This window comes from Thalassophryne amazonica, chromosome 7 (genome assembly GCF_902500255.1).
Source record: "Thalassophryne amazonica chromosome 7, fThaAma1.1, whole genome shotgun sequence".
Classification (NCBI taxonomy): Eukaryota; Metazoa; Chordata; class Actinopteri; order Batrachoidiformes; family Batrachoididae; genus Thalassophryne; species Thalassophryne amazonica.
In genome coordinates, this window is record NC_047109.1 from 44,202,404 (window position 1) to 44,214,926 (window position 12,523).

Here is a 12,523-nt window from a genome sequence, read left to right on the forward strand (position 1 = left end):
TACGTCAGACATGCTTGAACCCTCGTGCGCATGTGTGAGTTTTTCCACGCCTGTCGGTGACATCATTCGCCTGTGAGCACTCCTTGTGGGAGGAGTCGTCCAGCCTCTCGTCGGAATTCCTTTGTCTGAGGACCGCTGCGCGACGTCTCGCACCGTGGGAAGTCCTTAAAGCGACAGTATCACCTCAAAATCTCTCATCAGCCGTTAAAATTTTCACCGAAAACCAGCTTAATTTTTCGAACCGTGTCCACTTCGATGTGTCTCACAGGTTTAGAAAAAATTTCTCTCTCAGCAACTTCTCAGACAAAGGAATTCCGACGAGGGGCTGGACGACTCTTCCCACAAGGAGTGCTCACAGGCGAATGACGTCACCGACAGGCGTGGAAAAACTCACGCATGCGCACGAGGGTTCAAGCATGTCTGACGTAAAAACATATGAATGAAATCCATATAGTTTTTGAAAAAATAAAAAGGACCTATACTTTATGGACAGACCTCGTATAAACTGTCTGCTTTAATTTTTTTAACTTTAGCTGGACATCCAAGTGGAAGAAAAGATGGAGCACTATCAAATATTATGATCAGAAATTGCCTTTTGAAATAATTTATTGTAAATCTTTTGCAGTCAATAACCTTATAGGGATGAGATTAGTTTGATATGGGGAGGTGGAAAAAAATGTATTTTACCACAGGATGTCTGCAATATTCATAGCCGAGTCACAGGAGATAAGAAATCTCTGTATAAATGACAGAGAACGGAGTGACCACTCAATGAACACCTGACGCACCACTGTCACCCTTCCAAAAACAAATAAAATAAAATAAACGTGCTTCTATGCCTTTTTTCTTTTTTCATTTCCATGTTCACCACTCTGTGACTGAACAGATCCATCTTGGCATTCGCTATCATCTTCTTTAATTTTCTGTTGGCTTCACCTTTTTTCTTTCCTTTTCTTTTTTGACTGTGTGAACTCTGTGCACAGTTGCACTTTGCACTGTCAAGTCTCTGCATGTGCCAAAGCAGAGAAGGTGGTCCGAAGAGATCTCATATAAGCACGGCACAAACGTGCCCTATCCATGTCCCAGGTTTATTTTTGAATCTGCGTGCTACAGTGTGGGAACACAGAGGTGAGGCTCTGGCAGGAATATCATCACATGATATGTGTGAACAGATTGATACAGAAAATTTACTTAAACTCAAATCTCTGCTGTTGCCGAGTGACTTGTCTTCCAAATATCTCTTCAAGGTAAACGCTGAAAATTGTCTCGTTCACAGGATATGATAGATTACTTACCGATGCGTGCGTTCACGTGGAATTAGTATAACAAGTTAATTTCAATGGATCACTTTCCAGAAGGTAAAATGCCTGAAATGATACTTTCAGATGGGATTAAAATCACTGAGAAAATAATTATATTACCCCATATACATATGTCAGACTAATCTCATCTGAATAGGGCTAATGACTGAATTCTTCATCACAGACATCTTCAGACACTAAGTTTTGTTTGTGCTGACACACTGTCATTCTTCCACGGCAGTGTTTTGGCTGTGTTGCCTTCAGCCTGTGAAATAGTTTCTCAGTTGAATTGTCATGTTATTACAGTGTATTCTACTTATATTTAAAAAGCTCTTGGATTGTTGTCACAGTATGTCATGATTCACTGTCCTTATGTAATTTGAAGAAATTTTGAAGAATGTAGGTAAATCTGTGCAGATAATATCAACGTATACATTTTAGAATCCACCCTGCTGCTGTTGACAACAGTTATGTTGTGAATTAATACTACTTCTTCTGGTAGCCATATATGTAAATTCTCTCAAGCTCAATTGTTACTTTGGCACTAGTGCACATCATTGTGGCTTCTGGTACTTCCTCAGGAGGCTCAGCGCTTTCAGCGTCTGCAGAAATATCTTTTCTTTCCATTAACTGGATGACTTGCCTTTTAAAAATATGCTTTTTGATTTTGCAGAAAGGCTGGCTGGCTCATCTGGTGGTGACACACCATTGCATTTCATATTGATAGATAAAAGCAACACATTCCATATGCTTATTCAAAATATTTTAAGGTCCCTTCACACATAGTGCGAAGTTTGGATGACGTTTGGACAAATACGGTGAAACAGCGCAAAACACTTCAAATTTGCACACCACAAAACATTGCGCCAATTGGCAGGCATGCGTGATGCCGGCGCGATGGTTCGTGCATGCAACGGTGTCTGTTGAGCAGGAACAGCAGCTCACGCTGCTGCAGCGCCTCGCATTGTGTTCCATGGGACGAGCTATACCACACCGCGCTGCTTGGAGGAAAACAAAATAAAAAAAACAGCTGTATAATTAGTGAATATCACTGGGTTGATATAAATAATACATAAAGGGGGACGCAATACAGAACCCCACAGTTAAACAACCCTGGTAAAAACAAACAAACAAAAACAAACACCACTCGCAAGATTTGAACCCACGCCACCTGATTACCAGATGGCAACTCTACCACTTGCATCAGGTGTACGAGGTGTTTGAGGCAGGGATGATTTCACACAGTTTGCACACAATTCCTGCGTCATGCGCACTAAGTGCACACTTCGTCCAAACTTCGCACTATGTCTGAAGGGGCCCTTAATAATAGTTTACCACATAGCTAGCCACTAAACAGCTGAGGGATCAAAAGTAAGTGAAGAACCACACTGCTGGGAGAAGAGCAGGGGAAAATACCTTCATACACTGGTGCAGTCTGTATGTCAATATGGCTGTCTTTCATAGCACAAAAGTAACATAACTTGTGAAGGTTCATTTTATGAAAGGAAAACAACTGTGTTATTCATAAAACTGCTTCATGCTGGATGGACAAAGTAAAATTGGTGCTAATCTCAAATCTTGGTAAATTCCTTTTGTCAAAGGATTACTCAAATGGCATCAAGCAGCACAACATTTTCCAAAACTAACAGTGAAAATATTATTAATTTAAAGCAGCCTATTACGTTTTGCTATTGTTATATATTTATACCTATTAACAAATTAGGTTAACCAGTAGTATTAATATCTCGTATTCAAGATTTTATATATGCACCATATCTGCATATTGGAGCACCCCCACCCCCACTCGATGAAAGTAATGTAAGTAGTCTAAACACCCACACTAAATTAAATATTTTTCATTAAAGTTGATTCAATGACGACATGAAAAAAAATTTTTTATGACCCAAATACATTGTAAAAAGCCAAAAAGGTTTTCATGACACTTTTCTCGTCGTTAACATGTCTTGTCTTTGATGATGTCATCACTGTGTGCTGGGAGTAGTTGCATGACAGTGATGTTAATTTGAGAGTTGCGAGTAAGGTGGAACAGATTTGGGAAGGAGGCAGTCACACAGTGACAGATTGAACAAACTGATTAGAACAGGTTTAAATAATTTGTACAGTAGCAATAATTGCCTAATCTGTTGGTCTCTGGTGGATTATAGGCTCTGATGGAATGAGCAGACAACAACTAAATGTGGGTGTGCAGTGTTTCTAGACATGAACAAAAGAAAACTGGATGTTCCATTAATTTCAGTGAGAGGTTGATGAAAAAATTTTGCCACCTCTGGCTGTGACCACAGCAATCAAGCACTGAGGCGGCACTTGCCATCAAAATATGAATATTTTCAACTTTTGACGCTTACCGCAGCAATAACAACAAACAATGTTATTTTACAACCCCAATTCCAATGAAATTGGGACATTGTGTAACTGTAAATAAAAACAGAATACAATGATTTTCAAATGCTCTTCAACCTATATTCAGTTGAATACACCACAAAGACAAGATATATAATGTTCAAACTGATAAACTTTATTGTTTTTGTGCAAACATTTGCTCATTTTGAAATGGATGCCTGCAACATGTTTCAAAAAAGCTGGGACAGTGGTATGTTTACCACTGTGTTACATCACTTTTCCTTCTAACAGCACTCAATAAGCATTTGGGAACTGAGGACACTAATTGTTGAAGCTTTGTAGGTGGAATTCTTTCGCATTGTTGCTTGATGTAGGACTTCATTTGTTCAACAGTCCGGGGTCTCCGTTGTCGTATTTTGTGCTTCATAATGCGCCACATTTTCAGTGGGCGACAGGTCTGGACTGCAGGCAGGCCAATCTAGTAGCCGCACACTTTTAGTATGAAGCTGTGCTGTTGTAACACGTATAGAATATGACTTGGTTTTGTGTTCCTGAAATAAGCAGGGACATCCCTGAAAAAGATGTTGCTTGGATGGCAGCATGTGTTGCTCCAAAACCTGGGTGTACCTTTCAGCATTGATGGTGCTATCACAGATGTGTAAGTTGCCCATGCCATGGGCACTAACACACCCCCATCACAGATGCAGGCTTTTGAACTTTTTGTCCGGAGAACACAATGTCCAAAAACAATTTGAAATGTGGACTCATCAGACCACAGCACACTTTTCCACTTTGCATCTGTCCATTTCAAATGAGCTCGGGCCCAGAGAAGGCGGCGGAGTTTCTGGCTGTTGTTGATGTATGGCTTCGCTTTGCGTGGTAGAGTTTTAACTTGCACTTGTAGATGTAGTGACGAACTGTGTTAACTGACAATGGTTTTCTGAAGTGTTCCTGATTTCACCCGGTAAGATCCTTTACACAATGATGTTGGGGTTTAATGCAGTGCCACCTGAAGGATCGAAGGTCACGGGCATTCAGTGTTGGTTTTCGGCTTTGCCGCTTATGTGTAGAAGTTCTCCAGATTCTCTGAATCTTCTGATTATATTATGGACTGTAGATGATGGAATCCCTAAATTCCTTGCAATTGAATTTTGAGAAACATTGTTCTTAAACTGTTGGACTATTTTTCATGCAGTTGTTCACAAAGTGGTGATCCTCGCCACATCTTTGCTTATGAATAGCTGAGCCTTTTGGGGATGCTCCTTTTATACCCAATCATGACACTCACTTGTTTCCAATTAGGTGTTCTTTGAGCATTCATCAACTTTCCCAGTCTGTTGTTGCCCCGTCCCAACTTTTTTGACACGTGTTGCAGGCATCCATTTCAAAATGAGCAAATATTTGCACAAAAACAACAAAGTCTATCAGTTTGAACATTAAATGTTTTGTCTTTGTGGTGTATTCAATTGAATATAGGTTGAAGAGGATTTTCAAATCATTGTTTTCTGTTGTGGGCTGCCTGTACTGTTCCTGCTGCTGCTCCTCTCAACTCCCTCCTCTCTCCCTCTCCTGCACAGGTGGCATGCCGCAGGCTGATCGACACACCTGTTTCACATCTAATCAGCATCAGCATATGAACCCCGGCTCCTCATTCCATCTTCGCCAGACACTCTGCAAACCTTCCATGGTAAGACTGGTCATTTTGTTCATGCTGATATATTTTCCTCTCTCTGTGTCTCCATACACCAGCTTGAAAGAGCCACAGCTAATCTCTGCCGCAACCTGTTGCTACCAAGATTCATCTGCCGCCTGTTACGGAGCTCCCACACTCCATATCTGCCAAGTTAAGTGTTAGCTCTCCTTTTGCTCATACGAGCTGCTGCACACTGAACTCTGCTTGGAGTATCATACAAACTGAACTGTGAACTTTTCCTGATAAAGAACGACTAGAAGAGACTGAACTGAATCATTCTGTCTAACTGCCTGCTTATCTGGATTAGCTGTGATCAGTTATCACTGATTCAAACTGAACTGTGAACTCTTCCTGACAAAGAACAACATGAAGAATCTAAATTGAATCAATCTAACTGCTTGCTTATCTGGACCAGCTGTGATAGTTTATCACTGATAAACTGTGTGAACCGCTTCTGGAAGTGACTGGCTCAGCACTCACCCATCTGTGTCTCTCCCCTAGCCTCATCGATAGCTTGTGGCAGCCACCTGGCCCCGAATCCTCCACATCTGAACTGAAGTTGATGGAACTGCGCATCCCCTGGTTCCACCGCTGTGCGGGCCTGTCTCCACCCGGCTAGACTATGCCCCTGCTTACCATTCCTCTTCTGTACATTATTCCATTGTAAAATAAATCCATTTTCTAACGTTCATTTCTGCTCCCTGCTTTTGGGTTCGTCGTCTACACTCGTCTGAACCGTAACAGTATTCTGTTTTTATTTACATTTTACACAATGTCCCAACTTCATTGGAATTGGGGTTGTAGCTTTAATGAGGAAAACAGACCATGAGAGATGGTTTATTTAAGTGCAGAGAGTCACTTGGTTTTTAACAGGTAAACATGAATAATTTCTAACCTCACAAAAAGGTATTTTTTTAAGTTACCATCAGATCTAGGGTTTCCTGTTTTAATATAATGCTGTGCAAAATGCTAAATGCTGTTGTGTCTTAGGTAAATTATCTGTAACTTTATCACTGAAAAATGACCAATTCACATCATCACTGCAGTCTGCTGCTGCAGATGATGGGAAGTGTGCTATAATGATCACTGACAGTTTTTCTGCTGCCAACATGTGAATGTAGCTTTACGTTGACTGGATGTCCACTTGCAAGCTAACAAGTGCAAGGCCAAAACAAGTGTGTAACCAGAGCTCTCTGTCTGATGTGTGCAAACTCAAAGTTTTGAGTATGCACACATCAGACAGCCACCTCTGGCTGTGACCACAGCAATCAAGCATTAACTGGATGACTTGCCTTTTAAAAATATTCTTTTTGATTTTGCAGAAAAGCTGGCTGGCTCATCTGGTGGTGACACACCATTGCATTTCATATTGATAAGAGCAACACATTCCATATACTTATTCAAAATATTTTAAGGCCCCTTCACACATAGTGCGAAGTTTGGATGATGTTTGGACAAATACGGTGAAACAGCGCAAAACACTTTAAATTTGCGCACCACAAAACATTGCGCCAATGGGCAGGCGTGCGTGATGCCGGCACGATAGTTCGTGCATGCAACGGTGTCTGAGCAGGAACAGCAGCTCACGCTGCTGCAGCGCCTCGCATTGTGTTCCATGGGACGAGCTATACCACACCGCGCTGCTTGGAGGAAAACAAAATAAAAAAAACAGCTGTATAATTAGTGAATATCACTGGGTTGATATAAATAATACATAAAGGGGGACGCAATACAGAACCCCGCGGTTAAACAACTCTGGTAAAAACAAACACCACTCGCAAGACTTGAACCCACGCCACCTGATTACCAGATGGCAACTCTACCACTTGCATCAGGTGTACGAGGCGTTTGAGGCAGGGATGATTTCACACAGTTTGCACACAATTCCTGCGTCATGCGCACTAAGTGCACACTTCGTTCAAACTTCGCACTATGTCTGAAGGGGCCCTTAATAATAGTTTACCACATAGCTAGCCACTAAACAGCTGAGGGATCAAAAGTAAGTGAAGAACCACACTGCTGGGAGAAGAGCAGGGGAAAATACCTTCATACACTGGTGCAGTCTGTATGTCAATATGGCTGTCTTTCATAGCACAAAAGTAACATAACTTGTGAAGGTTCATTTTATGAAAGGAAAACAACTGTGTTATTCATAAAACTGTTTTGAGTATGCACACAACTTTCATTTGAGAAAAGGATTTGTACAGGACAAAAGTTGACACAGCAGGGTGAGCTATTTGTGATTTACTTTTATTTACAACAAAATCACCCATTTAATTGAAATGGGTGTTCTAATGAACGTAATATTAGCCGCACTCATGCAGTCGCCCACCCTCTCTTCAGGCAGAAAATCCATTTTTTTTATACCCGCTTATTCCAGTTAAGGGTCTTGGGGGAGCTGGACCCTATCCCAGCAGTCATGGAGCATGAGGTGAGGTACACCTTGGACAGGACGCCAGTCTGTCGCAGGACCACATATAGACAAACACATTTACACCCACACACACCTACGGTCAATTTAAAGTTTCCAATCCACCTGGATGTGGGAGGAAGCCACACGTGGAGAACGTGCAAACTTCACACAGAAAGGCCCCAGGTGGGAATCAGACCCACAACCTTCTTGCTGACCACTAACCACTAATCCACTGTGCTGTTCAGGCAGAATATGAAATGCAAAAATATTCATGAAACACTTTTTGTTTTGGAGTTAAAACTCCTACCATGCACACAAAATGTTAATTTTTCTCAAATTTTGTATACAAATTTGTTAAAATAGTGCGTAAACACCATCTTTGCCAAGGTTATCCATCCAACTGGCTGGTGTGACATATCAAGATGTTGATTATACAGCATTATTGTTGCACAGATGTCAAATGTAAAGAAACAACTTTTACTGAGTGAGGAAGCCTGGATGTGGTGGTGATGGGCTAGCATGATTACACATGACCTGCAGTTCTGAGACTGAAAACAACTTTAGAGGCTGGTGGCAGTGAAATGAATGTTCAGCTAATGGATGACACCTATGGTGAACTTTCCCGCAGTCAGCATGGCAATTCCACAAGCCCTCATAAGTTGACATCTGCATCATTCTGTTGTGTGATTAACTGCACATTTTGGAGTCCAAGACACACCTCTGTAATAATTATGTTGTTTAATCAGTGTCTTGATTTGGTATGCATGCCAAGCGAGTGGATTTTTTTTTTTTTTTTTTTTTTTGGCAAACAAATTGTTCACCAGTAAAATCTGTGAACATCAAATTTGTGGCACCAAATAAGCTTTTTTTTTTTTTTTTTTTTGGTGCATAGAAGAAATCTATGCACAATGCAAATTAATGCACAAAAAATGGAAATGAAAACATCATGAGAAAATTGCAAACTTTAAACAATACTTCACGTGCATGTTCAGAATAACAGGAGTAACAGGAGTACTGGACAAAAAGTTCAGAATTGAACAACACTGTGATATCAGTCTGCTCCACATGGTGGCGCTGCTGAACCTCTCATCCTCCTTAACCACTGAACACAATAATCAGAATACAATATTACATTAGCCCTACTGTTACAATCAAACATACTCTTCTCTTTAACTTTTAACTTTAGCCTTATTTCATTACAAAATCCACAACTACTTTTAGGTTTCTTTGGAGTTCTGAAGTTAGAAAATGCAGTATAGCTATAGATTAGGCCTATCTTTAAAGTTTTTCAATCACACAATAATCACTTTTTTAAAGAAACATATTCATTGATATTCCCAAATGAAATCACATTTAACATAAAGTTTAATGGCTTATAAACGCTCATTTATAACCAACAGTATATTGCAACTGAAGCTACACAGCAAAGTATTCCTAAATATAACTGCAGCCAAATACTTCAAAAAAGCCATATGAGAAAACACGTAGAGAAAATATATGGCCAGAACTCACCGCGCGTGATTTTTCATTGGAAACGAGAGTGAATAAATCAGGCAGCGCACAGAGCAGCCCTGCACACTGAGTGTGAGCTACAGATATTGCATCTCTGCTCTGGCCAGCTCTGCTGGAGCACACAGTCACATGGGTAGGTGGGGGGAAAAAAAAAGAACTGCAAACCTTTGACTCTGTGTTTGCCAGAGACACAGACGTACCGACCAGCTTAGAAAAGTTTTATGTTTTATGAACACTTTGGCATGAAATGTGACATTTTTGGGTGTTGTGCTTTCAGCGAGGTGCCTCAGTCTCCGTGGTGGGTCACTGTGAACCCGGGTGGGTGAGCACATTTATATTTGTACTGTGAGTCACATCAAATGGTTAAAACAATATTTGCTAACTTACAGATGATGACAGCGCGAAGGAAAATGAAGAACTATCACCAGATTGGAGTCAGAAAGTAAATAATTCTCTGCTTTTTTCCAAATTGTTTGTTCGGTCATTTTTAAGACATGCTTGGTCACGATCAGGATATGTGTTCCTCTTTCGTTTGACTGTCATATCTCAGTCATTCTGCCTCAAAGGACAGAACAATTATGGCAAAGCCACTAGTTTCCATTCCAAATAAGCCGACAGCCGAGGCATTTCTGTTTGAGTAGAGCCACAAACCAAAATCTTGGCTTGATTAAACTTTTGCATATGTCACTGAGGTCACAAGTAAATACTTCTACATGTAATGCACACTGCAACAACATTTCCTCTCAGCTGAAGTAAACAAAGGACGTGGCAGCTGAACCCTTTCTCGGATTAATTTCCTCTGGACACAGTAATCTACTCCAAGCCCTTGATTGTTAAAGTTGTCATAATATATCATTTTTCAGCAAATTAATATTGGTCTGAAAATCAATATTAAAGTTTAGGGCTGGAAACATACATGTATCTCGACACTTGGGCCCTGAATTGATACGTTACAATTCATAAGAAATACAATATAAATACTGCAATTTTAAGATTACTGTACATTGTGGTTTTCGTTTGCTTTTTGTAACACTAGATTATGGGGGAAAAAGTTAAATAACTTACTTCAAGAAACTGTATATCATAAATTTTATCATATACCTATACCTATAAATGATACGCCAATATGACTGGATAAAACACTAAAGAATAAATAGCAGTACACCCTTTTTGCGAACGGGCAATATTTTTCATACCACTCGAGTAATCAGCCAATCCGGACAGCGGAGCGGTGCCACGACGAAGAGGCGCGGTCAGAGGAACTGTGAAATACTAATGAGTCACTATTAATAATTTCTTATGTGTCCAACCTCGTAGGTTGATCGTTAAAATTAAATTTGTTAGTTCTAAAACCCAGCATAATTATTTATAGGAAAACGTTCTATTTTTTTCTACTAAGGTTTGAAGTTTGAGTGTTTATACAGAAGAGAAAAGTGAGAAAAAAAACGTGTATAGTGAGGGGTTTTACAGCCTTAAAACATCTATAATAATTGTAAAAAAAACGCTGACTACTTCGCGGATTTCACCTATCGCGAGTTATTTTTAGAACATAACTCCCTTTTGTGGCCTTGCAGTTTCGCTGATTTTTTTAGTGCAATTTTGCATGCTGCTTCTTCTTTTCTTTTCTTTTTTTTACAGTGCATTGTGTTCTGCGTCCTTATCAGATTCTTCAGAGTCCGTAAATTAAAAAGGAAGTAGGATTACAGTCACCCAACAGATTACATACTAATTATGGTGATTTTATTAGCAGCTGCATTTTAAAGTATGAAACTATGCTGCACTGTGTGATTAAACAGGCCCATTTTCATGAGTAAGATATAATTTAAAAAAAAGGACCCACACATTGTGTGGTGGTGATTTTTGCAGTTTGGACAACTGTTGAGGCTGTAATGAAACCCAGACATTAACTTCGGCCAGATGCAAATTTGGCTGTCTGTATGATGGGTTGTCCCCGTGTCTGGGATTCCACTGTTCACTCAAACTTTCATAGTATTTTGTACATAAAACTACATTTCAACACTATCAGCAGTGTAGCATTACTGCTGCATTCTGAAACTCACCCAGAAATAGAAAAAAAAAAAAAAAAAAAACTGTGCCAGCCACTAATTAAAGTTAGTGGTTCACCACTTTTGTTTTTATGCCTCTGTCAGTCAGATAAATACACTCTCAGACCGTCATAAACAGGACACAAATCAGAAAAGGTTTTTTGGTGCAGTCTCTAGAGAGTCATTACATCTGTCTTGTCCTCTTCCTCTTTCGAAACTCCGTTATCACTTCATGAGCCATCCATGTATTATCAAAAATTGCTCTCTATGCAGTGAACCAAGCAGCCTCCAGCTGAACATATGTCAGTGACGAACGTTTAGGGCTCTCATGCAAAAATGACACAATTCTTATTTTACACACAGCATTCTTGTTCTTTAAATAGCTTGCTTATTTGCACTCATTTGTATTTAAAGTGAGGTGCAATCAAGTGCAATGTTGGAGTATTGCTATCGTGAGGTAGCACAAAGTGGTTGAGGCATAGCTCACCAAAAACTAGGTCTGAAATCAAGTGAAGTGCATTTCTTGTATTAATAGGGTACAACAAAAAGAAATAAATGTAAACACGGTCAAAAAAATACAAATAAATAAATAAATCACCTCACTTCTTCTATGTTTCACCGCAGGAAGCTTTGGTGGCCACAATTTACTCACTCTCTTTGACAGCGCACACAGATCCATTAACCTACCACAATACCTCTCACTTCAGTCTACTTTCTAAATAACAGTGTGGCAACTTCCAGCACACTCCAGGTCTTAAAGGAAATGATATATGCCAATCTGTTTATTTTATTCCATGGTATGCCAAAACACTAATTAAGAGACTAAATGCAGGCTGTGGGAGGATTGTGACCAACTTTGTGCCCATATTATTCACCCTGTAAACCGCAACGCCCCACACAAACTTGGACAATGCACTTTAGACTATGTGCACAAGACAGGTCTCTAAATTGCAATAAATGATCATAAACCACCAAAGATTACAATTTGTACTTCACTCAGTATCACTGAATAATTCCATTTATAGTTCTGAAGTGATTCATAGTTCCAGCATAATGGTACCACACACACACTCACACACACACACACACACACACACACACACACACACACACACACACACACACACACACACACACACACACACACACACAGAATATAATCATAACCAGTTTTACAGAGTGAAGTAAAAAAAAATCA

The 12,523-nt window shown here is 39.9% G+C and overlaps 1 protein-coding gene across 4 annotated transcripts in view; it reads right to left on the reverse strand.

The window, feature by feature from the left end:
• The window catches only part of thrap3a (thyroid hormone receptor associated protein 3a), a 57,656-nt gene that overhangs the window by 20,540 nt on the left and 24,593 nt on the right, over nucleotides 1-12,523 (reverse strand). The window contains exon 1 of one of the 4 annotated variants that reach the window (XM_034174083.1): nucleotides 9,281-9,865. The exons of the other annotated variants lie outside the window; for them this stretch is intronic. Coding sequence (XP_034029974.1) covers nucleotides 9,281-9,297 — 17 coding nt within the window. The 5' untranslated portion in view covers nucleotides 9,298-9,865. Of the gene's footprint in view, nucleotides 1-9,280; nucleotides 9,866-12,523 lie in introns of those variants that run through there. 4 annotated transcript variants of the gene reach the window in all.